The 27,251-nt window shown below is 40.6% G+C and overlaps 1 protein-coding gene across 1 annotated transcript; it reads left to right on the plus strand.

Moving 5' to 3' along the window:
* Positions 1–1,131: 1,131 nt before the first annotated feature.
* LOC122096763 (formin-binding protein 1-like) lies at positions 1,132–27,251 on the plus strand. Its single transcript, XM_042667322.1, has 3 exons — positions 1,132–1,196; positions 15,090–15,605; positions 27,140–27,251. The coding sequence occupies exons 1-3, from the start codon at positions 1,132–1,134 to the stop codon at positions 27,249–27,251; spliced, it is 693 nt and encodes a 230-aa protein (XP_042523256.1).

The following is a 27,251-nucleotide window of genomic DNA, read 5'->3' on the forward strand; positions in this document are numbered from 1 at the left end:
TAATCTCCCAAGAGGTTGGAGATTAACAAAAGGATTGAGAATGTTGCTTAGTGGTACAGTGCTTGCCCTAACATATGCATGAAACCCTGGGTTCGATTCCTCAGTACCACATAAACAGCAAAGAGCTGAAAGTGGCACTATGGCTCAGGTGGTAGAGCGCTGGCCTTGAGCACAGAGAGGCTCAAGGCCCTGTGTTCAAGTCCCAGGATTGCAAAAACAACAACAACAAAGCTCACTGGAAAACGGGGTACAAAAACTATTTTATAGATAGTGCTCCAAGCCAGCAGGATGCCATGGTAGACCCCCCCCCCCCTCACTGGATGCTTCCAGCAGAAACTGGTAAAGTCTCACCTCAGGTCTGGGTTACAGTGATCGTGGGTCCTCCAGCCTCTCAGGAGATATAGAAGCCCAGCCTGGAAGTGTGAAGGAGGGGTGCGCATACATGGTGAGAGTATGCACGAGCGATGCAAATGAGCATACACCCTGGTGTGGGACACTCATGCACGCACGCACATGCACGCAGACTTGGATGAGCCTGGACCCACGACCAAAGAGCCCACCCAAGAAGGAAGTGGGAAGCTCAGAGTCTGCCCTGCATCCTCTCCCAGCTCCGGCCTGAGGTTGCTTGGTTCCACTGCATCTACTGACAGTCTCAGGACTGTTTTCGCTGCCATCCTCCCCCAACTGGTGCTGAACCTGCCACTGCTCCAGGAAACCCAGGGATCTCTTTGCCTGGGCTTCATGGATCTGCTTCTTCATAGTCCGTGTGGATGTGTGGCTGCATGCCTTTGATGCCCTCCTGGACTAGGGCTGGTTCAAGGTAAGTGGGCCACTTCACCGCACCCCACCCCACCCCCCTACCCACCGCGGTGGAACTGACCACCCTGGGGCCATACCAGGGAGGGAAGGCAGCCAGGCCTTTGAGACCCTCACCTTCATTCTCTGTGGGCGTCCAGGTCTGGAAGTGCGCACGCGCGACCCCTCACCCAGCTTCCCGTCATTTCCCGCATGCTTCCTGTCAGCGGCTGGGGTGGGGGGTGCGGGTTGGGGTGGGGAGGGTGAAGTGGCCCACTTACCTCGAGCCATCCCGAGCCAGGGAGGGCATCACACCATGTGCGGTCACATGTCCACATGGACTACGAGGATGGAGATCCACGCAACCAGGCCGAAGACACCCATGGGTTCCCATCCCAGAGGCAGGTACAGCACCAGTTGGGGAAGGATAGCAGTGAACACGTCCTGGGGCCTGAGACTGTTGGGGGAAACATTGGAACCCAGCAGCCTCAGAGAGGATGCAGGACAGACTCCAAGCATCCTGCTTCCTTCTTGGGTGGCTGTATGGTTGCCGGAGTCCAGGCTCATCCGGATCTGCGTGTGTTTATGTGTGCACGCGCACGTGCATGGGTGGCCCTCAGAATGTATGTGCATGCGCATTGCACATGCTTACCTTTCACCGTTATGTGTATGTGGCACGCCCCTCTCTCACACTTCTGGGCTGGGCTTCTTAGTCTCCTGAGAGGCTGGAGGTTAAGGGCTGCAAATGTGGTTTAGTGGTACAGTGCTTGCCTAGCACATGCATGAAACCCTGGGTTCTATTCTTCAGTACCACATAAACAGCAAAAAGCTGGAAGTGGCACTATGGCTCAGGTGGTAGAGTGCTGGCCTTGAACACAGAGAGGCTCAGGGACAGTGCCCAGTCCATGAGTTCAAGCCTCAGGACTGGCAAAAAAGAAAATTAAGTGAAGTAAGCCAAGCCCAAAGAAACATAGGTCCCATGATTTCCCTTATTTGCAATATCTAGTATATGTATGAGTCACACAGAAAAGTTCAGATAAGGTGATGTTAGGAAAATGAACCCTAAGATATGTATTTTAAATGTTTTTTTTTTCTTTCATGCATTTGTTTCTAACGCACTTATAAGATTATTTCTTTGTTGCTTTGTATGTCCCTCCCCCACAGTATAACCCCTGCTTTCACTGTATTTGATGTCGGTATAATTTGTGGAGGGGAAGAGGAAAAACAAGTCGTTTAAATAAGGATACCAGTGGACCTGTTGCAACAATGAGAAGTACAAGATGTCATGTCGAAAACGAACTTTACAACTTGGGAGGGAGGTTTGGTGGGGGGGGAGGGAGGATGGGAAGGGATGGAAAGGGTAAACAAAGGAGGAGGCTACAATGCTTGATAAGAAATGTACTCACTATCTTGCCGATGTAATTGTAACCCCTCTGTACAGTATTTTCACAATAAAAAAAAAATTTAAAAAAATTTTAAGAGTTCCAGGAAGATGGCAGAGGAGAAGCTGGAGGCAAAACAAGCTCTCGCATAGAAAGCAGTTTTAGAGTTCAGTGAACAGTCCTAAGCCAGAGAATCACACCAAGTGTGCCATCACAGGACAGAGAGTTAGGCCAGAGAGGGAAAATCCAGGCAAGGAGACACTTCTGAGCTCTTGCCAGCTGCTGCCGCTGTGGCGACAGCGGCGGTGGTGGTTGTGGTACCACCATACCTGAAACAGAGAGAGTCTGGGACAAAAGAGCCAGATGCGGTGGGCGAGCGGATTCTATTCAACACCAGCAAGAACCGACAAGGAGCGGACATCTTCATCCTGCAGTTCGCAGACCAGAGACGACCCAGGAACCAAGACCAGGCGTGAGTAGAAGCCCGACATCCTCACTCCTCCTCAGGGAGCAGAGGAGAGAAGGCCACCCCTCCCGCCCCAGCACCGGAGATCTCCATCTTGGATACAGACAAAGCTCAGCGGAGCTGCTAGCTCCAACTCAGGCCTTGGAATAAAACTAGGGTCATTTAGCAGGTCACAAGAACCTAATGGCGTGACCTGCCAGACTCAGCTCCACCCAGGGAAAAGTCACCCAGTTCGGGCGTCAGCCCTAGAAGTGGCTTTCTTCACCAGGTAATCAGAGCCAGAGGCTGCCCCTCCCTTTAGCAGCCTCGACAATCAATTGAAATTCAGTAAACAGAAAACTTGAGAGTGGCTCCAGGCTGGGCTCTGTGAGTTTCTCACAAACTAGCCCCCGGGAAAAGCTACTGTTTGCTGAAAGGTCTCAACTCTAGCCAGAACCTAGCCTCATCACAGCATCTCCAAACTTGAGGAAAAAGCCATCTCCCTCTTTTGTGATACTCAAAGCACACCCCCCTCCCATTGAACTAACTTGGGAGGAGGATCGAAAAATCCTGGGTAAAGCAGAGCATTTTTCTGCCTGTCCAAACAAACTGACTTAAGAAACCAACCAAGCCACAAGACCTCAAGCAGACCAGAGACTCCAACCAGAGGCTGATTACAGACACAAGGGAGATACAGGATTTTTCCCAACACTCCCAAAAAAATCAAAGAACTTTTCTTTTTTTTTTTTTCCTCTTCTTTTTTTTATACCTTGTACAAAAAAAATCTTTTTTCTTTTCTAAAACGTTTTCTAATTTTTAATTTTTACCTTTTTTGATAAAAAATGTTTTCTAGTAACTTTTTTCCCCCTTATAATCTTTATTTTAGGGATACATGTGTGTGTGCGTTTTTCTTTCTTTTTTCTTTCTTCTTTTAAAAACAAATTTTCTTTTTGTTTTTGCTTAGCGCGACTGAACTTCTGATCTTTTTTTCTTTCTTCCTTATCCTTCTCACCTTTTCCTCTCTTTTGTTCTTTTCTATGGGACTAAATTGTTGTTCTGCACATCCTCAGATAAACCCGTAGTTGACTATTAGACCCTATCGCCCATTGTGTACACACTTAATCCACAAATTTATTACTCAATTCAAAACTTCTGAGACTTAAATTCCTTAATTGCAATACTACTTCTTTATACCTATATAATATTTTAAGTATTTTTATTTTTAAATTTTTCACATCTCCTTTATATCCCTCCCCTTCTCTCATTATATTCACATTCTTTGAATAGTTTGTTCTCGAATCTGAACATTATTAATTTTTATTTTTCTATTTTTTCTGGTCTCTTTTTTTCCCTTTCTCTTTCTTCTTGTTTTCTCTCTCTCTACTTTCATCCTATCCAACCTATTTCCTGCTTTGAGAATAGGACTTAGTTAACTCTCCCTGTACCTTCCCACATCACTCTATTCCTATTTTTTACCCACATCTCTCCCTAACCCTAATAATTTCTGGTTTTCCAAATTCTTCTTTGCGGTTCCTAGCCCATTAATATATAGTTGTTTGATGTTGAATAGAGGTATCTGTTGAACTAGATTGTATCTGAAGACTATTGACTATGCAAATTCAGACTTTGGTTGATGCTTGCCTTAAGTTAGTGTTCTAGCACAAAACTGGTGTTACTTTCATCCCAAATGGGCAGAGTAAGCCAGAAAACCACAAGAAAAATGGCAAGTCTGGGTATCTCTACTCCCACTCATGATAATCAGGGGACAGAACAGATAATGAATAATCCAGAGGAGAGTTCCCAAATAGCGCTACAAACACTGCTGGCAAACATGATAAATGAAAAGACTGAAAACATACCAAGAACTCTGTATGAGCGTGATAGGGAGAGAGAGGAGGCAAACAAAAGGTCAATGCAGGAAAAGATTGAAAACCTACAAAGGACTCTGTATGAGCATGAGAGGGAGAGAGAGGAGACAATCTAAAGGTTTATACAGGAATATCATGAGCGTGAGGAAGCTACTCAAAAACTGATACAGGATTTGTGTGAGCAGCTTGAGAATACTCAAAGAGAAAGGCAGGAATGGTGTGAACAGGCTGAGAACACTCAAAGAGAACTACAAGAATGGCATGAACGGGAGGAAGCTAAGCAAAGAGTAATACAGGAATTGAGAGAGCAGGATGAGAATACACAAAGATCACTAAAGACATTCATGGGATCCATTAACAAAGAGCTGAAGGAAGTCAGGGAGACCACAAAGGGAATGCTGAATGGAACCAAACAAAAGGAATGGGAATCCAAGGAAACCATAACCAATCAACTAAGTGATTTGAGAATAAACACTGAACACCAAATTAAGGAAGTAAAGAAGTCCATACAAGATCTAAAACAAAGCTTCAACAAAGAATTTGAAGTCATCAAAGCTGACCAATTAGAAGTAAAAGAAATAAAAAACAAAGTAGAAAGTCTTGACAGCAGGTTAGACCATGCAGAAGATCGAATCTCGGGAATTGAAGATGGCCTAGATATTATAGAGAAAGAACATACAACCATCCAAGACAAGTCCAAGAAATATGATAGATCTATCCAACACTTGGAAGACAACATCAGAAGGCCTAATCTAAGGATAATGGGTGTAGAAGAGCACCTAGAAACAGAAGTTAATGGTCTAGGAAATTTGTTTAACAGGATCCTAGCAGAGAACTTCCCAAACATGCAAAAAGATAGGCCTATTCAGATAGAAGAAGCTTTTAGAACTCCAAATAGACCAGATCAGAATAGGACATCCAACCTTCACATTATAATCCACACAGGATCAACTCAGAACAAGGAAAAGATCCTTAAAGCTGTCAAGGAGAAAAGGGTAATCACCTATAAAGGGAAACCAATTAGAATCACCTCAGATTTCTCAGCAGAGACAATCAAAGCAAGAAGAGCCTGGAATGATGTATGCCATGCCCTAAAAACAAACAACTATCAACCAAGAATACTGTACCCAGCTAAACTCTCCTTCATAACTGAAGGCCAAATAAAAACCTTCCATAGCAAAGAAAAATTGAAACAATACATCTCCACCAAACCAGCCCTACAAAAGATTCTTAAAGATGTCCTACACATAGAAAACCAACAAGACCACAATAAAGGCCAAGAAACTGCACCCAAAATGAGAATCCAAGAACCATAGGAAGAACCCAGTGTTCGCAACCCCCAAGAAGGTGGATAACATGGCAGGAACTCCCAAATACCTCTCAGTCCTATCTCTTAATGTTAATGGACTGAACTCTCCAATTAAGCGACATAGACTGTCTAGTTGGATTAAAAAACAAGACCCTTCTATCTGCTGCCTTCAGGAGTCACATCTTGCCTGTAAAAACAAACACATTTTCAATGTTAAAGGCTGGAGCAAAATCTACCAAGGAAATGGCCCCCATAAACAGGCGGGAGTTGCAATCCTAATATCAGATAAAATAGACTTCAAATTAAAATTCCTGAGAAGACATAAAGAAGGCGCTACATACTAATTAAGGGATCTCTCCTTCAGGAGGATATTACAATTCTAAATATCTATTCGCCAAACAATGGAGCACCCAAATTTATCCAAGAAACACTACTTTCCCTCAAATCCCACATAGATCCAAAGACATTAATTGTTAGGGATTTTAACACACCACTCTCCCCACTAGATAGATCAACTCGGCAAAAACTCAACAGAGAAACCGCAGATCTAAACAGCGGCATAGATCAACTAGATTTAACAGACATCTACCGAATATTTCACCCAGCAGCATCAGAATACACGTTTTTCTCAGCAGCACATGGAACATTTTCTAAAATAGACCACATTTTAGACCACAAAGCAAACTTGTCCAAATTCAGAAACATTGAAGTTATACCTTGCATTCTTTCTGACCACAAGGGAATAAAATTAGAACTCAACACCAAAAGCCACCAAAGAAAGTCCAGTAACACATGGAGGCTGAACAACACACTGCTGAATCATGAGTGGGTCATGGAAGAGATTAGAAAGGAAATTCAAATGTTCATGCTATTCAACAAAAATGAGCACACAAATTACCAGCTCCTCTGGGACACAGCAAAGGCAGTACTCAGAGGCAAGTTTATAGCTCTGGGCTCCTACATCAACAAATTGGAGAGATCTGAAACCAACAATTTAATGACACATCTAAACCTCCTGGAAAAAGAGCAGCAAGATAAACCCCAATCCAGTAGATGGAAAGAAATAATTAAAATTAAATCAGAATTAAATGAATTAGAATCCAAAAAAACTATAGAAAGAATCAACAAAACAAAGAGTTGGTTCTTCGAAAAAATTAACAAAATTGACAGACGCTTAGCAAATCTTATCAGAAAAAGAAGAGAACACACCCAAATTAATAAACTCAGAGATGAGAATGGAAACATCACCACGAAAACAACCAAGATTCAGAACATTATAAGGGAATACTTCTCAAAACTTTATGCTGATAAGTTTGAGAACTTGACAGAAATGGACTTTTTCCTAGCAAATATTGACATGCCAAAACTAAACCAAGATGAGTTAAACCAGCTTAACAGGCCCATATCAATCATTGAAATAGGAACAGCAAAAAGAGACCTCCCAGCTAAGAAAAGTCCAGGACCAGATGGATTTAGAGCGGAATTCTACAAGGCATTCAAAGCAGAGCTCACACCAATACTCCTCCAACTATTCAATGAAATTGAAAGAGAAAGTTCACTACCGAACACATTCTATGAAGCCATCATAACCCTCATCCCAAAACCAGGCAGGGACTCATCAAAGAAAGAGAACTGTAGACCCATTTCTTTGATGAACATTGATGCAAAACTTCTCAACAAAATTTTGGCCAATCGACTTCAACAATTCATCCAAAAAATCATACACCACGATCAAACAGGATTCATTTCAGGGATGCAAAGCTAGTTCAATATATGCAAATCAACTAATATTATTCATCACATCAACAGGAGCAAGGATAAGAACCACATGGTTATCTCAATAGACGCAGAAAAAGCATTCGACAAGATCCAACACCCCTTTATGATGAAGGTTTTGGAAAAATTAGGAATCCATGGAACATTCCTCAATACAATAAAGGCTATATATGACAAACCTACAGCCAGCATCATACTTAATGGTGAAAAACTAAAGCCATTTCCTCTTAACTCAGGAACAAGACAAGGATTTCCACTCTCTCCACTTCTCTTCAATCTAGTATTAGAATGCCTAGCTACAGCAATAAGACAAGATGCAGACATAAAGGGGATCCAAATAGGGAAAGAAGAAATAAAACTCTCCCTCTTTGCAGATGACATGATCTTGTATTTAAAGAATCCCATAGACTGCACTCCCAAATTACTCAAGCTGATTCAAAACTTTGGCAAAGTAGCAGGGTATAAAATTAACCCCCAAAAATCAATGTTTTCTGTATGCCAACAATGAGAAAAGTGCGGCTGAAATTAGGAAAGTAACTCCATTTGTAATAGCCCCACAAAAAATAAAATACCTAGGAATTAACTTAACCAAAGAAGTGAAGGACCTCTATGATGAAAACTTTAAAATCTTGAAAAAGGAAATCAAAACAGAATTTAGAAAATGGCAAAACCTCCCATGCTCCTGGATTGGAAAGATTAGCATGGTGAAAATGGCAATACTTCCGAAGGCTATCTACAAATTCAACGCGATACCTATAAAATTTCCTACCTTATTTTTCAAGGAAATAGAAGAGGCAATCCAAAAATTCATATGGAACAATAGAAGACCCCAAATAGCAAAAACGCTCCTCAACGGAAAGAACAATGCTGGTGGATTATCAATACCAAATTTCAAACTCTACTATAAAGCCATAGTAATCAAAACAGCTTGGTACTGGCATAAGAACAGACCTCAGGACCAATGGAATAGAATTGAAAACCCAGAAATGAACCTACAGACCTATAGCCAACTAATCTTCAATAAGGGAGCTAAAACAATAGAATGGAAGAAAGACAGCCTCTTCAGTAAATGGTGCTGGCAAAATTGGTTAACTACTTGTAGAAAACTAAAAGTAGATCCTTATATATCACACTGCACCAGAATCAACTCCAAATGGGTCAAAGACCTCGGAGTCAAAGTAGACACTCTGAAAACATTACAGGATGGACTAGGAGAAACCCTAGGCCTCCTTGGCTCAGGCTGAAATTTTCTTAATAGAGACCCGGAAACACAACAAATCAAAGAAAGATTGGACAAACGGGATTGCATGAAGTTGCAGAGCTTCTGCATGGCAAAGGACATAGCTAGCAAGATCAATAGAAAGCCCACAGATTGGGAGAAGATCTTCACTAGTCATACAATGGACAAGGGTCTCATATCTAAAATATACTTGGAACTCAAAAAATTAAATCCCCCAACAACAAATCATCAAAGAAACAACTGCCCAATAAATAAGTGGGCTAAAGACTTGAAGAGAAACTTCTCTGAAGAAGAAAGAAAGAAGGATGGCCATAGACACATGAAGATACGCTCAACCTCCCTAGCCATAAAAGAAATGCAAATCAAAACAACATTGAGATACCACCTCACCCCAGTTAGAATGGCTATAATCAAGAACTCTAACAACAACAGATGCTGGAGAGGATGTGGACAGAAGGGAACCTTACTTCATTGTTGGTGGGAGTGTAAACTTGTTCAACCACTTTGGAAAGCAGTATGGAGGTTCCTCAAAAGACTTCACATAAAGCTCCCCTATGACCCAGCAATCCCACTTTTGGGCATTTACCCAAATGTTTACAAACAAGACCACACTAAAGCTACCAGCACAACTATGTTTATTGCAGCATTATTTACCATAGCTAAGATATGGAACCAACCCAGATGCCGCTCAGTAGATGAATGGATCAAGAAAATGTGGTATTTATACACAATGGAATTCTATGCCTCCATCAGAAAGAATGACATTTCCCCATTTGTTAGGAAATGGAAAGGCTTGGAAAAAATTATATTCAGTGAAGTAAGCCAAGCCCAAAGAATCATAGGCCCCATGGTTTCCCTCATTTGCAATATTTAGTATATGTCTGAGTCACACAGGAAAGATCAGATAATTTGATGTTAGGAAAATGAACCCTTAGATATGTATTTAAATGGTTTTTTTTCTTTCATGCATTTGTTTCTAACTCATTTATAAGATTATTTCTTTGTAGCTTTGTATGTCCCTCCCCCACAGTATAACCCCTGCTTTCACTATATTTGATGTCGGTATAATTTGTGGAGGAGATGGGGAAAAACAAGTCGTTTAAGGATACAGGTGGACCCAATGCAACTATGAGAAGTACAAGTTGTCATGTCAAAAATGACCTTTACAACTTTGGTGCGGGGGGGGGGGGGGTCGGGGGGGGGATTGGGTGGAGGGGCGAGGGGAGGCTGGGAAGGGATGTGAAGGGTAAACAAAGGAGGAGGTTACAATGCTTGATAAGAAATGTACTCATTATCTTGCCCATGTAATTGTAACCCCTCTGTAAAAAAAAGAAAGAAAGAAAGAAACCGTATTGCATTGTTAGTAGAAATATAAAGTAGTAAAACCATTCTGAATGGTGGTTTGGAGATACCTCAAAAAATTAAACAAAGACTACGATCCAGCCATACCACTCTTGGCCATCTTCCCAGAACATCACAAGTCAGAATATGGTGAAGATACTTGCACATTTATGTTCATTACTGCACTACTCACAATAGCCAAGTTATGGAAACAATCCAGATGCTCTACAACAGATTGTGAATTTAAAAAAATGTGTTGCATAAAATCAAGAACTCTAACAACAACAGATACTGGAGGGGATGTGGACAGAAAGGAACCTTACTTCATTGTTGGTGGGAATGTAAACTTGTTCAACCACTTTGGAAAGCAGTATGGAGGTTCCTCAAAAGACTTCACATAGAACTCCCCTATGACCCAGCAATCCCACTTTTGGGCATTTACCCTAATGTTTACAAAAAAGACCACACTAAAGCTACCAGCACAACTATGTTTATTGCAGCATTATTTACCATAGCTAAGATATGGAACCAACCCAGATGCCCCTCAGTAGATGAATGGATCAAGAAAATGTGGTATATATACACAATGGAATTCTATGCCTCCATCAGAAAGAATGACATTTCCCCATTTGTTAGGAAATGGAAAGGCTTGGAAAAAATTATATTAAGTGAAGTAAGCCAGGCCCAAAGAAACATAGGTCCCATGGTTTCCCTTATTTGCAATATCTAGTATAGGTATGAGTCAAGCGGAAAAGGTCAGATAACGTGATGTTAGGAAAACGAACCCTTAAATATGTATTTTAATGTTTTTTTCTTTCATGCATGTGTTTCTAACGCATTTATAAGATTATTTCTTTGTTGCTTTGTATGTCCCTCCCCCACAGTGTAACCCCCGCTTTCACTATATATGATGTCAGTATAACTTGTGGAGGAGATGGGGACAAACAAGTCGTTTAAGGATTCAGGTGGACCTGTTGCAACAATGAGAAGTACAAAATGTCATGTCAAAAACGAGCTTTACAATGTCGGTGTGTGGGGGGGGGAAGGGTTGGGTGGAGGGGAGGGGGGAGGCTGGGAAGGGAGGTGAAGGGTAAACAAAGGAGGAGGCTGCAATGCTTGGTAAGAAATGTATGCATTATCCTGCCCAAGTAATTGTAACCCCTCTGTACAGTATGTTCTCAAATAAAATAAAATAAAATTTAAAAAAAAATGTGTTGCATATACACAATGAATTTGGTCATCCACCAAAAAGAATAACATTGTGTCATTTTCAAGGAAATGGATGGATCTAACACAGATCATGTTAAGTAAGGTAAACCAAGGTCAGAGAGACAAATAGCACATTTTCTTCTCATATGTGAAAGCAAGATCTAAAATATAACTCTGGCTTAATTTCCAAGCTACTTGGTATAATAATGTCTAGCAAGCAAATGTACAAAATCTAGTACTCATCTACACAACCATAACATACTTTTCTCTACCAGTAATCCATCTTCTTGAATAAGAAGTAAGACATAGAGCATGTCGGCACCAGTGGTTCATGCCTTTAATCTTGACTACTAAAGAAACTCAAATCTGGCTCAAATGGTAAAGTATTGGCAGAGCAAACAAGCCAAACAAAGCAATCACAAAGACATAAGATCAAACTTCAGTGCCATTAAAAAAAAAAAAAAAAGAAAAGGAAGGGGCTGGGAAAGTGGCTCCGTGGTAGAGTGTTTGCCTCGCAAGCATGAGGTCCTGCGTTCAATTCCTCAGCACCACATAAACAGAAAAGGCCGAAAGTGGCACTGTAGCTCAAGTAGTAGAGCACTATCCTTGAGCTGAAGAGCTGAGGGACAGTGCCTAGGCCCAGAGTTCAAGCCCCACAACTCACAAAAAAAAAAAAAAAAGACCGGAGAAAGCTATGTGCTAAGGACGCAGGAAGCCCTAGATTTAATCTCTACTGGTTACTAAAAAAAAAAAAATACAGTAGGACAGTCCATTAAATTTAAGGGAAAATATAATGAACACACACTAGAACATACTATACAGAGACTCTTAGATTTCTGAAACTCCATAATCAAATTATTCAAACTTCAACTGATCCACAGAGCAAAGAATGCTATCAAACACATTGAATCATGAGTAGAGACTACATACAATTTTGGACCATTTGAAAATGCTGAAGACTTTTAATTTAACCACTCAATACTTTTCTATCTAGGCAGCAATGGTTTGGCCATTAATTCTTAGTATACTCCAGCGTCTCTACATTTTTGAGAAGGCAAAGTAATAATCATTTTCCTCAATAACTGAAATCACTAAGATTTATTGAGCATAACTAAAAGGGAAATGGCCAACTCTCTGAAGACTATAGACAGAAAGAGAGAACAAGATGCATGCCCTCTCTGTTAGGATCCCTGCAAACTGCAGAGTAGTGTGTTCTGAATCAACCAAATACTTGATGAGTTAGGAATCTGCGAATATAAAATGAATTATAATGACACCATTAAAAACTTTTAAATGGGCCAGGCACCGGTGGCTCACACCTGTAATCCTAGCTACTCAGGAGGCTTAGATCTGAGGGTCATGATTCAAAGCCAGTATGAGCAGGAAAGGCCAGGAAATTCTTATCCCCAATTAACCATCAGAGAACCAGAAGTGGTGCTGTGGCTCAAGTGGTAGAGTGCTCATCTTGAGCTGACAGAGCTGAGAGACAGCACCCAGGCCCAGGGTTCAAGCCCCATGACCAACAAAAAAAAAAAAAACTTTTAAAAGGGACCTATGCTTCTTTGGGCCTGGCTTTCTTCACTTAGTATAATTTTTTCAAAGTCTTTCTATTTCCAAACAAATGGGGCGGTGTCATTCTTTCTGATGGAGGCATAGAATATATGTATGTGTGTGTGTGTGTGTGTGTGTGTGTGTGTGTGTGTGTGTGTGTATACACCACATTTTCTTGATCCATTCATCTACTGGGGGCATCTGAGTTGGTTCCATATCTTAAATATGAAAACTTCAGGAAGTGGGATAGGTTGGGGAGGTGGGGAGAGAAGGGATGATAGCAGAAAAACAAAGGAAGGGGTAACAATGCTCAAGAGGAAATGTACTCATTACCTTACTCATGTAACTGTAACCCCTCTGTACAGTATCTTTACAAAAAAAAAATTTTTAAGAAAAAAACTTATAAATTGGAAAGAAAGGAGAAAGATGGGTTAATAAAGAGCAATAGAAAGTAAATTTGATCAGAGTACTATAGGATGGATGGATAGACAGATAGACAGACAGACAGAATACAATGAAATACCTTTGTACAATTCATTTATGTTAATAAGAAACCAGAAAATAAAATAAATTAAGTTAATCTTAGTGCATTCATAATCTCTTGGAAGAGATTATATACATCTGATTTTGGTATTTTGATAAAAATGTTTAGTTGAATATAAAGAAACACAGCAGGAGAATGGTATTATAACATTAAGTAGACTAATTGAGTAAGGAAAGTGGAACTTTGGAAAGCTTTACAGATTGCAAAATCTCAGAGCTGGACATTATAGGATGTATAGAAGTTTATTAATAGAAAACAAAAAAGGAACATTTAAGTAAACATAAGTTAAAAATTTTTTTAATTTTATTTTATTTTATTTGAGAACATAAGTTAAAATTTCATAGGCCAAACATATGTAAGATACAAAAATATGTGTTTTAAAAGCCCATAGTATTCTGATATGACTCAATTGAGAAAACTAAAAGTAAAAAGTAAAAGAAGCAGTTAACATGCAAAAGGAAAGGGGAAAGGAGCTTAGATGCTATGATAGGAAGCTAGACTTCATTCTGAAAATACAGGAGACATTGATGTTTTTTGAATAAAGAGCAGTTGAAAAGAACAGATCAATATTTTATAAATTAAAATATGATCATGTGAAAGCTAGATTATTAGAGAATTGAGACAGAATGATCAGATACAAAATAGCTAAAAAAGGAAACTTCCAAAATTATCAGATCTATAGATTATAAACCCTGATTCCCTTCCACTTAGGTAATATTGTTTTATGTACTTTAAAAAAGAAAAGAGTATGTATTTTAAATACTCTATAAGGGAGGACATTTACTAATTCATTTCCCTACTTATTCCAAATCAGAGAAGTTTTACTGTGTACATCTTTGACTTAATCTGCATTTCCAGTCTTGAAATTTTGTACCAATGTCACTAAAATTACTTCCACACTGTTATCTCAGGATAAATTGCAAGGGGGAAAAATTAACTTGCTACACATTAAATATGACCCAATAAAGTAACTGCCATAGGGTTTTCATTTTTATTCTTATCATTACAAGTTCTTCCTGTAATTCACTGCAACTTTTTTCATTATACTGGAATATCTTTGAAAGGTCTATAATTACTTTCTTCTGTTCCTCAATCTCTTCATTTAGTTTCCTGTTTTGGGAGAAATACTCTCTTTCTAATCTGAAAAGTTAAAGTGTCATATCATAATTTTCAACTATTACTATATACCTTTAAAACAAGTGGCTGATGTATATCATGATTGCATGCCAAAATTTATTTTAAATCCCACTGTGGAGAGCTGCGGGAGCCGACCAAAGATGGCACGGCCGCATGGCACGGCCAAGCCAAAGATGGCGCTGGCTTCCGCCTTCCGCCTTCCCGATGGCGAGTGCTCTCTGTGAAAAACAACTCCTTATATGGCTATGACTTGGCTCCTAGTTTGCTTCCGTGTTTGCAGCCCTATTGGTATATGCCACGTGGCACCTCGGGATTGGCCATCCAGGAGGCTTATAACTGGAGTGCGGGTGCGGGGCGAGTGAGAAGCTAATAATCAAGGTTCCTGAATAAACTGCTTTGAGAAGAATCCCGGGTCGTGTCTTCCTTGCTGGTCGAGGTGGATGCGACAAGTGGTGGCCCGTACGGGGATTCTTCTCGCCCCCTGCACCTGAGCTGGGGCACCGAGCTCTGGGATCAGTTTGACAACCTAGAAAAACACACGCAGTGGGGAATTGATATTCTTGAAAAATACATCAAATTTGTAAAGGAAAGGACTGAGATTGAACTCAGCTATGCAAAGCAACTCAGGAATCTTTCGAAGAAATACCAACCGAAAAAGAACTCAAAGGAGGAGGAAGAATACAAGTACACGGCATGCAAGGCCTTCCTTTCCACCCTGAACGAGATGAGCGACTATGCTGGGCAACACGAGGTCATCTCTGAGAACATGACATCCCAGATCACTGTGGACCTGGCCCGCTATGTCCAGGAGCTGAAGCAGGAGAGGAAATCGAACTTTCACGATGGGAGGAAGGCACAGCAGCACATTGAGACCTGCTGGAAGCAACTTGAATCAAGTAAGAGGCGGTTTGAGCGGGACTGTAAGGAGGCGGACCGGGCACAGCAGTACTTTGAGAAGATGGACGCTGACATCAATGTGACAAAGGCAGATGTTGAGAAAACACGGAAGCAAACTAGGAGCCAAGTCATAGCCATATAAGGAGTTGTTTTTCACAGAGAGTACTCGCCATCAGGAAGGCGGAAGGCGGAAGCCAGCGCCATCTTTGGCTTGGCCGTGCCATGTGGCCGCGCCATCTTTGGCCAGCTCCCGCAGCTCTCCACATCCCACTTTTCCTTTTTTTAATTAAAAGAATTATACTTTCTTAAATGGCAGACTTAAAGAAATAATACTTCTGCTTGGATAGCAGGCATTTGTACTATGTCTCATGTTACAGGCAAAACAGATTTGGGTACTGTTGGTGTAATCATCATTATTTTTGACAAACAAAACCCATTCACCACAGATTAGTTCAGAAACTCCCTCTGGGCTAAGAAAATCCTAAGAAAATGATTAAGATTAAGAAACCATTTTTAAATTAATGTACAACAATATCAATGGAACAAATACTTTATTCCTGAAAGTCTACTCAAGTACTAATGTGGTAGAATAGAAATCCAAAAGGAAGAATAATTAAAACATATTAGTGTTACCTTTAAAGACAAATGAATTTCTTTTTTATAAGTTTTTATTGTGAAAATACTATACAGAGGGGTTACAGTTACATAAGCAAGTTAATGAGTACATTTCTTATCAAGCATTGTTGCCTCCTCCTTTGTTTTTACAAATGAATTTCTTTTCAAAATAATCGACTTCCTATTTCAATGTTGCTCAGACTGATATTAAACTATGTTTAGATTCTTGTGTGGACATATGATGAAAGACAACCTATCAATATCATAGCTTAAAATTTACTGAGATAATGCACCAAATGTATAACTTAACTCAAATAATGTTGCCACTATTTTAACTTGCAGTCTTCCTACTAACTGTGGTAGACTAATTCTCTTTTATTTTTAGCCTGTAATATAGAACAGAAGATGATTTGGTATAAACAAATCCACAGTCCAGCTATAATCAATTCTTTTTTTTTTTTGTCAGTCGTGAGGCTTGAACTCTGGGCTTGGGCGCTTGTCCCTCAGCTCTTCAGCTCAAGGTGAGCGCTTGAGCCACAGTGCCACTTCCAGTCCAGCTACAATCAAATAAGGACCTAATTTTTTAAAGATCACCTGACTTCACTTGAACAGGTGAGGGGGGGGCAATACAAACAATTCTAGGGCAAACTAATTCTTTCATGTATTTTCTTTTTTTTTTTTTTTTCACCTTTTCTTTTTTTTTTTTTTTTAATTTTATTTTATTTTATTTGAGAACATACTGTACAGAGGGGTTACAATTACATGGGCAGGATAATGCATACATTTCTTACCAAGCATTGCAGCCTCCTCCTTTGTTTACCCTTCAACTCCCTTCCCACCCTCCCCCCTCCCCCCCCACCCAATCATACCCCCCCTCCCCCCCCATTCCGACATTGTAAAGCTGGTTTTGACATGACATTTTGTACTTCTCATTGTTGCAACAGGTCCACCTGAATCCTTAAACGACTTGTTTGTCCCCATCTCCTCCACATGTTATACTGACAACAAATATAGTGAAAGCGGGGGTTACACTGTGGGGGAGGGACATACAAAGCAACAAAGAAATAATCTTATGAATTCGTTAGAAACACATGCATGAAAGAAAAAAAAACATTAAAATACATATTTGAGGGTTCGTTTTCCTAACATCACATTATCTGACTTTTTCCGCTTGACTCATACCTATACTAGATATTGCAAATAAGGGAAACCATGGGACCTATGTTTCTTTGGGCCTGGCTTACTTCACTTAATATAATTTTTTCCAAGCCTTTCCATTTCCTAACAAATGGGGAAATGTCATTCTTTCTGATGGAGGCATAGAATTCCATTGTGTATATATACCACATTTTCTTAATCCATTCATCTACTGAGGGGCATCTGGGTTGGTTCCATATCTTAGCTATGGTAAATAATGCTGCAATAAACATAGTTGTGCTGGTAGCTTTAGTGTGGTCTTTTTTGTAAACATTAGGGTAAATGCCCAAAAGTGGGATTGCTGGGTCATAGGGGAGTTCTATGTGAAGTCTTTTGAGGAACCTCCATACTGCTTTCCAAAGTGGTTGAACAAGTTTACATTCCCACCAACAATGAAGCAAGGTTCCTTTCTGTCCACATCCCCTCCAGCATCTGTTGTTGTTAGAGTTCTTGATTTTTGCTGTTCTAACTGGAGTGAGGTGATATCTCAATGTTGTTTTGATTTGCATTTCTTTTATGGCTAGGGATGTTGAACATTTCTTCATGTGTCTATTGGCCATCCTTCTTTCTTCTTCAGAGAAGCTTCTCTTTAAGTCTTTCGCCCACTTACTTATTGGGCAGTTGTTTCTTTGAGGATTTGTTGTTGGGTGGTTTAATTTTTTGAGTTCCAAGTATATTTTAGATATGAGACCCTTGTCCGTTGTATGGCTAGTAAAGATCTTCTCCCAATCCGTGGGTTTTCTATTGATCTTGCTAGCTATGTCATTTGCCCTGCAGAAGCTCTGCAACCTTATGCAATCCCATTTGTCCAACCTTTCTTTGATTTGTTGTGTTTCCGGGTCTCTATTCAGAAAATTTCGGCCTGAGGCAAGGAGACCCAGGGTTTCTCTTAGTCCATCCTGTAATGTTTTCAGAGTATCTGCTTTGAGTTCAAGGTCTTTGATCCATTTGGAGCTGATTCTGGTGCAGGGTGATATATAAGGATCTAGCTTTAGTTTTCTACATGTAGTTAACCAGTTTTGCCAGCACCATTTACTGAAGAGGCTGTCTGTCTTCCATTCTATTGTTTTAGCTCCCTTATCGAAGATTAGATGGCTATAGGTCTGTAGGTTCATTTCTGGGTTTTCAATTCTATTCCATTGGTCCTGAGGTCTGTTCTTATGCCAATACCAAGCTGTTTTGATTACTATGGCTTTATAGTAGAGTTTGAAATTTGGTATTGATATTCCTCCAGCAGTGTTCTTTCCGTTGAGGAGCGTTTTTGCTATTCGGGGTCTTTTATTGTTCCATATGAATTTTTGGATTGCCTCTTCTATTTCCTTGAAGAATGAGGGTGGAATTTTGATAGGTATTGCGTTGAATTTGTAGATAGCCTTGGGAAGTATTGCCATTTTCACGATGTTAATCTTTCCAATCCAGGAGCATGGGAGGTTTTGCCATTTTTTAAGTTCTGTGTTGATTTCCTTTTTCAAGATTTTAAAGTTTTCATCATAGAGGTCCTTCACTTCTTTAGTTAAGTTAATTCCTAGGTATTTTATTTTTTGTGGGGCTATTACAAATGGAGTTGCTTTCCTAATTTCAGCCGCACTTTTCTCATTGTTGGCATACAGAAAAGCCACTGCTTTTGGGGGGTTAATTTTATAACCTGCTACTTTGCCAAAGTTTTGAATCAGCTTGAGTAATTTGGGAGTGGAGTCTATGGGATTCTTTAAATACAAGATCATGTCATCTGCAAAGAGGGAGAGTTTTATTTCTTCTTTCCCTATTTGGATCCCCTTTATGTCTGCATCTTGTCTTATTGCTGTAGCTAGGCATTCTAATAGTAGATTGAAGAGAAGTGGAGAGAGGGGGCATCCTTGTCTTGTTCCTGAGTTAAGGGGAAATGGCTTTAGTTTTTCACCATTGAGTATAATGCTGGCTGTAGGTTTGTCATATACAGCCTTTATTGTATTGAGGAATGTTCCATGGATTCCTAATTTTTCCAAAATCTTCATCATAAAGGGGTGTTGGATCTTGTCGAATGCTTTTTCTGCATCTATTGAGATAACCATGTGGTTCTTATTCTTGCTCCTGTTGATGTGATGAATAATATTAATTGATTTGCGTATATTGAACCAGCTTTGCATCCCTGAAATGAATCCTGTTTGATCGTGGTGTATGATTTTTTGGATGAATTGTTGAAGTCGGTTGGCCAAAATTTTGTTGAGAAGTTTTGCATCAATGTTCATCAAAGAAATGGGTCTATAGTTCTCTTTCTTTGATGAGTCCCTGCCTGGTTTTGGGATGAGGGTTATGATGGCTTCATAGAATGTGTTCGGTAGTGAGCTTTCTCTTTCAATTTCATTGAAGAGTTGGAGGAGAATTGGTGTGAGCTCTGCTTTGAAGGCCTTGTAAAATTCTGGTGTAAAACCATCTGGTCCTGGACTTTTCTTAGCTGGGAGGCCTCTTATTGCTGTTTCTATTTCAATGCTTGATATGGGCCTGTTAAGATATTTTAACTCATCTTGGTTTAGTTTTGGCATGTCAATATTTGCTAGGAAGAGGTCCATTTCTGTCAAGTTCTCAAACTTATTAGCATAAAGTTTTAAGAAGTATTCCCTTATAATGTTCTGAATCTTGGTTGTTTCCATGGTGATGTTTCCATTCTCATCTCTGAGTTTATTAATTTGGGTGTGTTCTCTTCTTTTTCTGATAAGATTTGCTAAGGGTCTTTCAATTTTGTTAATTTTTTCGAAGAACCAACTCTTTGTTTTGTTGATTCTTTCTATAGTTTTTTTGGATTCTAATTCATTTAATTCTGATTTAATTTTGATTATTTCTTTCCTTCTACTGGATTGGGGTTTATCTTGCTGCTCTTTTTCAAGGAGGTTTAGATGTGTCATTAAATTGTTAGTTTCAGATCTCTCCAATTTGTTGATGTAGGAGCTCAGAGCTATAAACTTGCCTCTGAGTACTGCCTTTGCTGTGTCCCAGAGGAGCTGGTATTTTGTGTGTTCATTTTTGTTGAATAGCATGAACATTTGAATTTCCTTTCTAATCTCTTCCATGACCCACTCATGATTCAGCAGTGTGTTGTTCAGGCTCCATGTGATACCGGACTTTCTTTGGTGGCTTTTGGTGTTGAGTTCTAATTTTATTCCCTTGTGGTCAGAGAGAATGCAAGGTATAACTTCAATGTTTCTGAATTTAGACAAGTTTACTTTGTGGCCTAAAATGTGGTCTATTTTAGAAAACGTTCCATGTGCTGCTGAGAAAAACGTGTATTCTGATGCTGCTGGGTGAATTGTTCGGTAGATGTCTGTTAAGTCTAGTTGATCTATGCAGCTGTTTAGATCTGCGGTTTCTCTGTTGAGTTTTGGCCGAGTTGATCTATCTAGTGGGGAGAGTGGTGTGTTAAAATCCCCAACAATTAATGTCTTTGGATCTATATGGGATTTGAGGGAAAGTAGTGTTTCTTGGATAAATTTGGGTGCTCCATTGTTTGGCGAATAGATATTTAGAATTGTAATATCCTCCTGAAGGAGAGATCCCTTAATTAGTATGTAGCGAACTTCTTTATGTCTTCTCAGGAATTTTAATTTGAAGTCTATTTTATCTGATATTAGGATTGCAACTCCCGCCTGTTTATGGGGGCCATTTCCTTGGTAGATTTTGCTCCAGACTTTAACATTGAAAATGTGTTTGTTTTTACAGGCAAGATGTGACTCCTGAAGGCAGCAGATAGAAGGGTCTTGTTTTTTAATCCAACTAGACAGTCTATGTCGCTTAATTGGAGAGTTCAGTCCATTAACATTAAGAGATAGGACTGAGAGGTATTTGGGAGTTCCTGCCATGTTATCCACCTTCTTGGGGGTTGCGAACACTGGGTTCTTCCTATGGTTCTTGGATTCTCATTTTGGGTGCAGTTTCTTGGCCTTTATTGTGGTCTTGTTGGTTTTCTATGTGTAGGACATCTTTAAGAATCTTTTGTAGGGCTGGTTTGGTGGAGATGTATTGTTTCAATTTTTCTTTGCTATGGAAGGTTTTTATTTGGCCTTCAGTTATGAAGGAGAGTTTAGCTGGGTACAGTATTCTTGGTTGATAGTTGTTTGGTTTTAGGGCATGGCATACATCATTCCAGGCTCTTCTTGCTTTGATTGTCTCTGCTGAGAAATCTGAGGTGATTCTAATTGGTTTCCCTTTATAGGTGATTACCCTTTTCTCCTTGACAGCTTTAAGGATCTTTTCCTTGTTCTGAGTTGATCCAGTGTGGATTATAATGTGGCGGTGGGATGTCCTATTCTGGTCTGGTCTATTTGGGGTTCTAAAGGCTTCTTGTATCTGGACAGGCCTATCTTTTTGCATGTTTGGGAAGTTCTCTGCTAGGATCCTGTTAAACAAATTTCCTAGACCATTAACTTCTGTTTCTAGGTGCTCCTCTACACCCATTATCCTTAGATTAGGCCTTCTGATGGTGTCTTCCAGGTGTTGGATAGATCTATCATATTTCTTGGACTTGTCTTGGATGGTTGTATGTTCTTTCTCTATAATATCTTGGCTGTCTTCAATCCCTGAGATTCGATCTTCTGCATGGTCTAACCTGCTGTCAAGACTCTCTACTTTGTTTTTTATCTCTTTTCCTTCTAGTTGGTCAGCTTTGATGGCTTCAAGTTCTTTGTTGAAGCTCTGTTTTAGGTCTTGTATGAATTTCTTTACTTCCTTAATTTGGTGTTCAGTGTTTGTCCTCAAATCACTTAGTTGATTGGTTATGGTTTCTTTGAGCTCCCATTCCTTCTGTTGGGTTCCATTCAGCATTCCCTTTGTGGTCTCCCTGACTTCCTTCAGCTCTTTGTTAATGGAGTCCATGAATGCCTTTAGTGATCTTTGTGTGTTCTCTACCTGGTCTCTCAATTCCTGTATTACTCTTTGATTAGCTTCCTCCCGTTCCTGGGATTCCTGCAGATCTCTTTGAGTGTTCTCAGCCTGCTCACGCCATTCCTCCCTTTCTCTTTGAGTATTCTCAAGTTGTTCACGCAACTCCTGTATCAGTTTTTGAGTAGCTTCCTCACGCTTATGATATTCCTGTATAAACTTCTGGGATGCCTCCTCTCTCTCCCTATCACGCTCATACAGAGTCCTTTGTACGTTGTCAAACTTCTCATTTATCATGTTTGCCAGCAGTGTTTGTAGAGCTATTTGGGAACTCTCCTCTGGATTATTCATTATCTGTTCTAACCCCTGATTATCAAGATTGGGAATTGAGATACCCGAATTTGCCATTTTTCTTGTGTTTTTCCGGCTTACTCTGCCCATTTGAGATGAAGATAGCACCAGTTTTGTGCTAGAACACTATCTTAAGGCAATCATCAACCAAAGTTTGCATTTGTACAGTCAATAGTCTACAGATACAATCTATTTCAACAGATACATCTATTCGACATCAAACAACTATATGTTAAAGGACTTCGAACCGCAGAGAAGAATTTGGAAAACCAGAAATTATTAGGGTTAAGGAGAGATGTGGGTAAAAAATAGGAATAGATTGGTGTGGGGAGGCACAGGGAGAGTTAACTATGTCCTAATCACAATGCAGGAAATAGGTTGGGTAGGATGCAAGTAGAGAGAGAGAGAAAAAGAAGAAAGGGAAAGGGGAATGAAAAGAGACCAGAAAAAAAATGGAAACGTAAAAATTAATGTTATTATAGAGATTAAAAGACCATCTATTTAGAGAGGAATGTGAATATGTTGAGAAAAAGGGAGGGACATAGAGGAGATGTGAAAAACTTTTAAAAAAATGCTTAAAATATTATATAGGTATAAAGAGGTAGTACTGCTATTAATGAATTTAAGTCTCAGAGGTTTTGAATTGAGTAATAAGTTTGTGGATTAAGTGTGTACACAATGGGGGATAGGGTCTACTAGTTAACTACGGTTTATCTGAGGATGTGCAGGACAAGAGTTAAGTCACATAAAGAAGAACAAAAGAGGAAAAGGTGGAAAGGATAGGAAAGTGAGAAGAAAAGATCAGAAGTTCAGTAGAGCTAGACAAAAAACAAAACGATAATTAAGAATGAAAGAAAAAGAGAAAGAAGACAAGAAAAGAAAGGAAAACACACATTCACGTTATTCCTAAGATAAAAATTATGAGGGAAAAAAAAGTTACTGGAAAACAATTATTTTTTCAGAAGAGGCAAAAATTAAAGATTAATAAAAGTTTTAGAAAAAGAAAAAAAAATTTTTTATATATATAAGGTAACAAAAAACGAGAAAAAAAAACAAAAGAAAAAAAGAAAAGAAGAAAAAAAAAAAAGTTCTTTGATTTTTTGGGGGGGGGGGAGGGGTGGGAAGAGTCCTGTATCTCCCTTTTGTCTGTAACCAGAGTCTGGTTGGAGTCTCTGGTCAGCTTGAGGTCCTGTGGCTTGATTGGTTTCTTAAGTCAGTTTGTTGGAACAGGCAGAAAAATGCTCTGCTTTACCCAAGATTTTGAGATCCCCCTCCCAGGTTAGTTTACTGGGAGGGTGATCTGCTTTGAGAATCACACAAGAGGGGGATGCAGTGATGGGGCTAGGTTCTGGGTAGAGTTGAGGCCTTTCAACAAACAGTAGCTTTTCCCTGGGGCTATTTTGTGAAAAAAACTCACAGCACCCAGCCTGAAGCCATACTCAGGGTTTCTGTTTTCCAATTGATTGTGGTGGCTGCTAGAGGGAGGGGCAGCCTCTGGCTCTGGTTACCCGGTGAGGAGAGCCACTCCAATGGCTGGCGCCTGAGCTGGGTGACTTTTCCCTGGATGGAACTGAGTCTGTGAGGTCACTTCGCCGTTAAGTTCTTGTGACCTGCTAAATGACTCGTTTTATTCCAAGGCCTGAGCTGGAGCTAGCCGCTCCTCTGAGCTTTGTCGGTATCCAAGATGGAGATCACCGGTGCTGGGGGGGAGGGGTGGCCTTCCCTCCTCTGCTCCCCGAGAAGGAGTGAGGAAGTAGGGCTTCTACTCACGCCGAGTCTTGTATCCTGGGTCGTCTCTGGTCTGCAAAGTGCAGGATGAAGTTGTCCGCTCCTTGTCGGTTCTTGCTGGTGTTGAGTAGAATCCGCTCGTCCGCTGCATCTGGCTCCTTCGTCCCGGACTGTGTCTCAGGTATGCCCCCGCGGCGGTGGTCGCTGCCGCGACCCTGCCGCCGCAGCGGCAGCTGCTCAGATGTGTCTGCTTGGCTTCCCCTCTCTTGACTAACTCTCTGTCCTGTGATGGCACACTTGGTGTGATTCTCTGGCTTGGGACTGTTCACTGGAACTCTGAAACTGTTTTCTATGCAAGAGCTTGTTCAGATTCCAGCTTCTCCTCCGCCATCTTCCTGGAACTCCTCATGTATTTTCTTTTGGATAAAGATACTCCAAGGTAAATTGGCTGGCTTTAAGACGAGCATATTTACAAGGAATAGTGCCTCGGACCGGCTCTGTCGGGACGACGGAGGACACCTAGTGGAGGTAACTGGAATAGGTGGGGAGATGGCAAACAGACAACTCACACACAAGAGGAGTGGATGCCTAGTGGGATTTATTGCAGAGGATAACAAGCTTTTATAGCAAAAGTCTCCATGAGAAAGGGAAAAAGGTTACACAATCTTGCTGCAAGGCTTCGTTCTTGGGTGGTCACCAGCTGGTCGCCTGATCTTGTTTTTTGGATGATGAGCTATGACGGTAGGCAGTTGTTTTTGGCTTTACCTCTATTTTTAAGAAATACAATTGGTTTCAATGTTTATCACCTATTAACCATTAACCAGAGCATCTGGGCAAGGTGCTGAACAGAAAGGCATGAACTCTAGTACTTCATAGTTACTTTTGTTTAGTTTTGTACTTTATACGTTTCAAATCTTTTCTAAGCAATTGTGCTTCTTTGCCATTCTTTAGAGGGTCCCCAATTTGTGGCCAAAAATCATGATATTCAGTATACTTTGTTAAATTCGGCCATATATCAAATTTAAGCTCATAGTGTCTTTTCTGTAACCCTTTCACATAATCATTTACTCTTCTCCATAGAGGCCTTAACTGTCTCATAAGATCTTTCTTGTTCCTTCTTTGATAGTAAGCACCAAGGAGGCCTAGATCTAGCAAGTCTCTCAGTAAATGAAAGAGAGTAATAGGAAGTTCTTTCTCCTAAGTAGTTTACCCAACGGTTGCCATTGAAACCAATTGTATTTCTTAAAAATAGAGGTAAAGCCAAAAACAAGTGCCTATCGTCATAGCTCGTCATCCAAAAAACAAGATCAGGCGACCAGCTGGTGGCCACCCAAGAACGAAGCCTTGCAGCAAGATTGTGTAACCTTTTGCCCTTTCTCATGGAGACTTTTGCTATAAAAGCTTGTTATCCTCTGCAATAAATCCCACTAGGCATCCACTCCTCTTGTGTGTGAGTTGTCTGTTTGCCATCTCCCCACCTGTTCCAGTTACCTCCACTAGGTGTCCTCTGTCATCCCGACAGAGCCGCGGACCTAACAGATTTCCCAATAGTACTGTAACACACTAAACAAGCTCTGGACAGTATGGTAACAGGTACCCAAACAGGTACTCTATGAATCGTGCATGTACCCTGAATGTACCCTAACAAACTCCAACCTACATGTACCCTAAATGTAAAACATTTCTTAATAAATACTCTAATGACTAATACATTGTCTAAACCACACAGGTAATCTTATGTGTACCCCAAATGTATAACCTGCACATGCCCTAGTACTGGCCCTAGTCCTAACATGTATCTTAACCCTAACATATACCCGATTATACACCCTAACTCTGGCCCATACTCACACCCTAACATATACCTTGACTGAAATCTATACACCAACTTGTACCTTAACTCTAACACCTTATGTACCTTAAAATGTACCTTAAGCCAGGTGCCGGTGGCTCACGCTTGTAATCCTAGCTACTCAGGAGGCTGAGATCTGAGGATTGCAGTTCAAAGCCAGCCTGGGCAGGAAACTCTGTGAGATGCTTATCTCCAATAAACCACCAGAAAACTGGAAGTGACACTGTGGCTCAAGTGGTAGGGCATTAGCCTTGAGCTGAAGAGCTGAGGGACAGCGCCCAAGCTCAGAGTTCAAGCCCCATGACCGACAAAAAAAATGTACCTTAACCCTAAAATTTATGGTAAACATCAACATATATCCTAACAAGTACCCTAAACACGTACTCTAAGTGATCCTTACATGCACTCTAACATGTACCCAAAATGTACCCTTAACACATACTCTAATATGTACCCTAACACATATCCTAACCCTAACAATCCCAAACACATACCATAACCATACCATGTACTCTAATGTATACCCTAACCACTAATATGTATAGAATCAAGTACCCTAACTCGTATTTTAAACAACATGCCCTAACATGTACCCTAATGTACCTTAAACCCAAACACTATCTTAACATGTTCCCTAACAGGTACCCCACCATACACCCTAACTGTGACCCATAGTCCCATCTTAACATATGCCTTAGCCCACACTCATACCCTCATACCCTAAGCCACTCAGCAATATTATGCCTCACCCTAAACCATCTGCGAACCCAAATCCATAACTGCATAACTAACACTTTCTATAATCCTAACGCCCACCCCAAACCTACATTAACCCTTTAGTATCAAGCTCCCTAATCCTCATTTCTGCGCTCTTGGCCCTCCATTTGTGTGCTTTGCCCCCCCCCCCCCAATCCCGCTCCCTGGATTACTTCCCCACTCTGGTCCCACCACTCTCCTCCTTTGTCCCTCCCTTCCTTGCTCTTGCACCACCCCTCCACAAGTCCCACGGCAGGCCCCCTCACTTTCGGGTTCTTGCCCCTCCCTTCTCTAGCCCCACCTCCAACAAGGCCTGCCACTGGATCACTCACTTCTATACCCTTGTCCACCCTTCTCATCCTTTATCCTCCCACAAGCCCCACCCCACATCTTCCATCTTCCCATAA

The sequence above is a fragment of the Dipodomys spectabilis genome, unplaced genomic scaffold (genome assembly GCF_019054845.1).
Source record: "Dipodomys spectabilis isolate Male_0828 unplaced genomic scaffold, ASM1905484v1 ptg000388l, whole genome shotgun sequence".
NCBI lineage: Eukaryota > Metazoa > Chordata > Mammalia > Rodentia > Heteromyidae > Dipodomys > Dipodomys spectabilis.

Coding starts and splice junctions, on each gene's coding strand:
- LOC122096763 (XM_042667322.1), top strand. CDS start 1,132: ATGGACTACGAGGATGGAGATCCACGCAACCAGGCCGAAGACACCCAT. Junction 1,197..15,089: donor CATGGGTTCCCATCCCAGAG/GCAGGTACAGCA, acceptor CCTGCACCTGAG/CTGGGGCACCGAGCTCTGGG. Junction 15,606..27,139: donor GATGTTGAGAAAACACGGAA/GCAAACTAGGAG, acceptor TCCCTTCTCTAG/CCCCACCTCCAACAAGGCCT.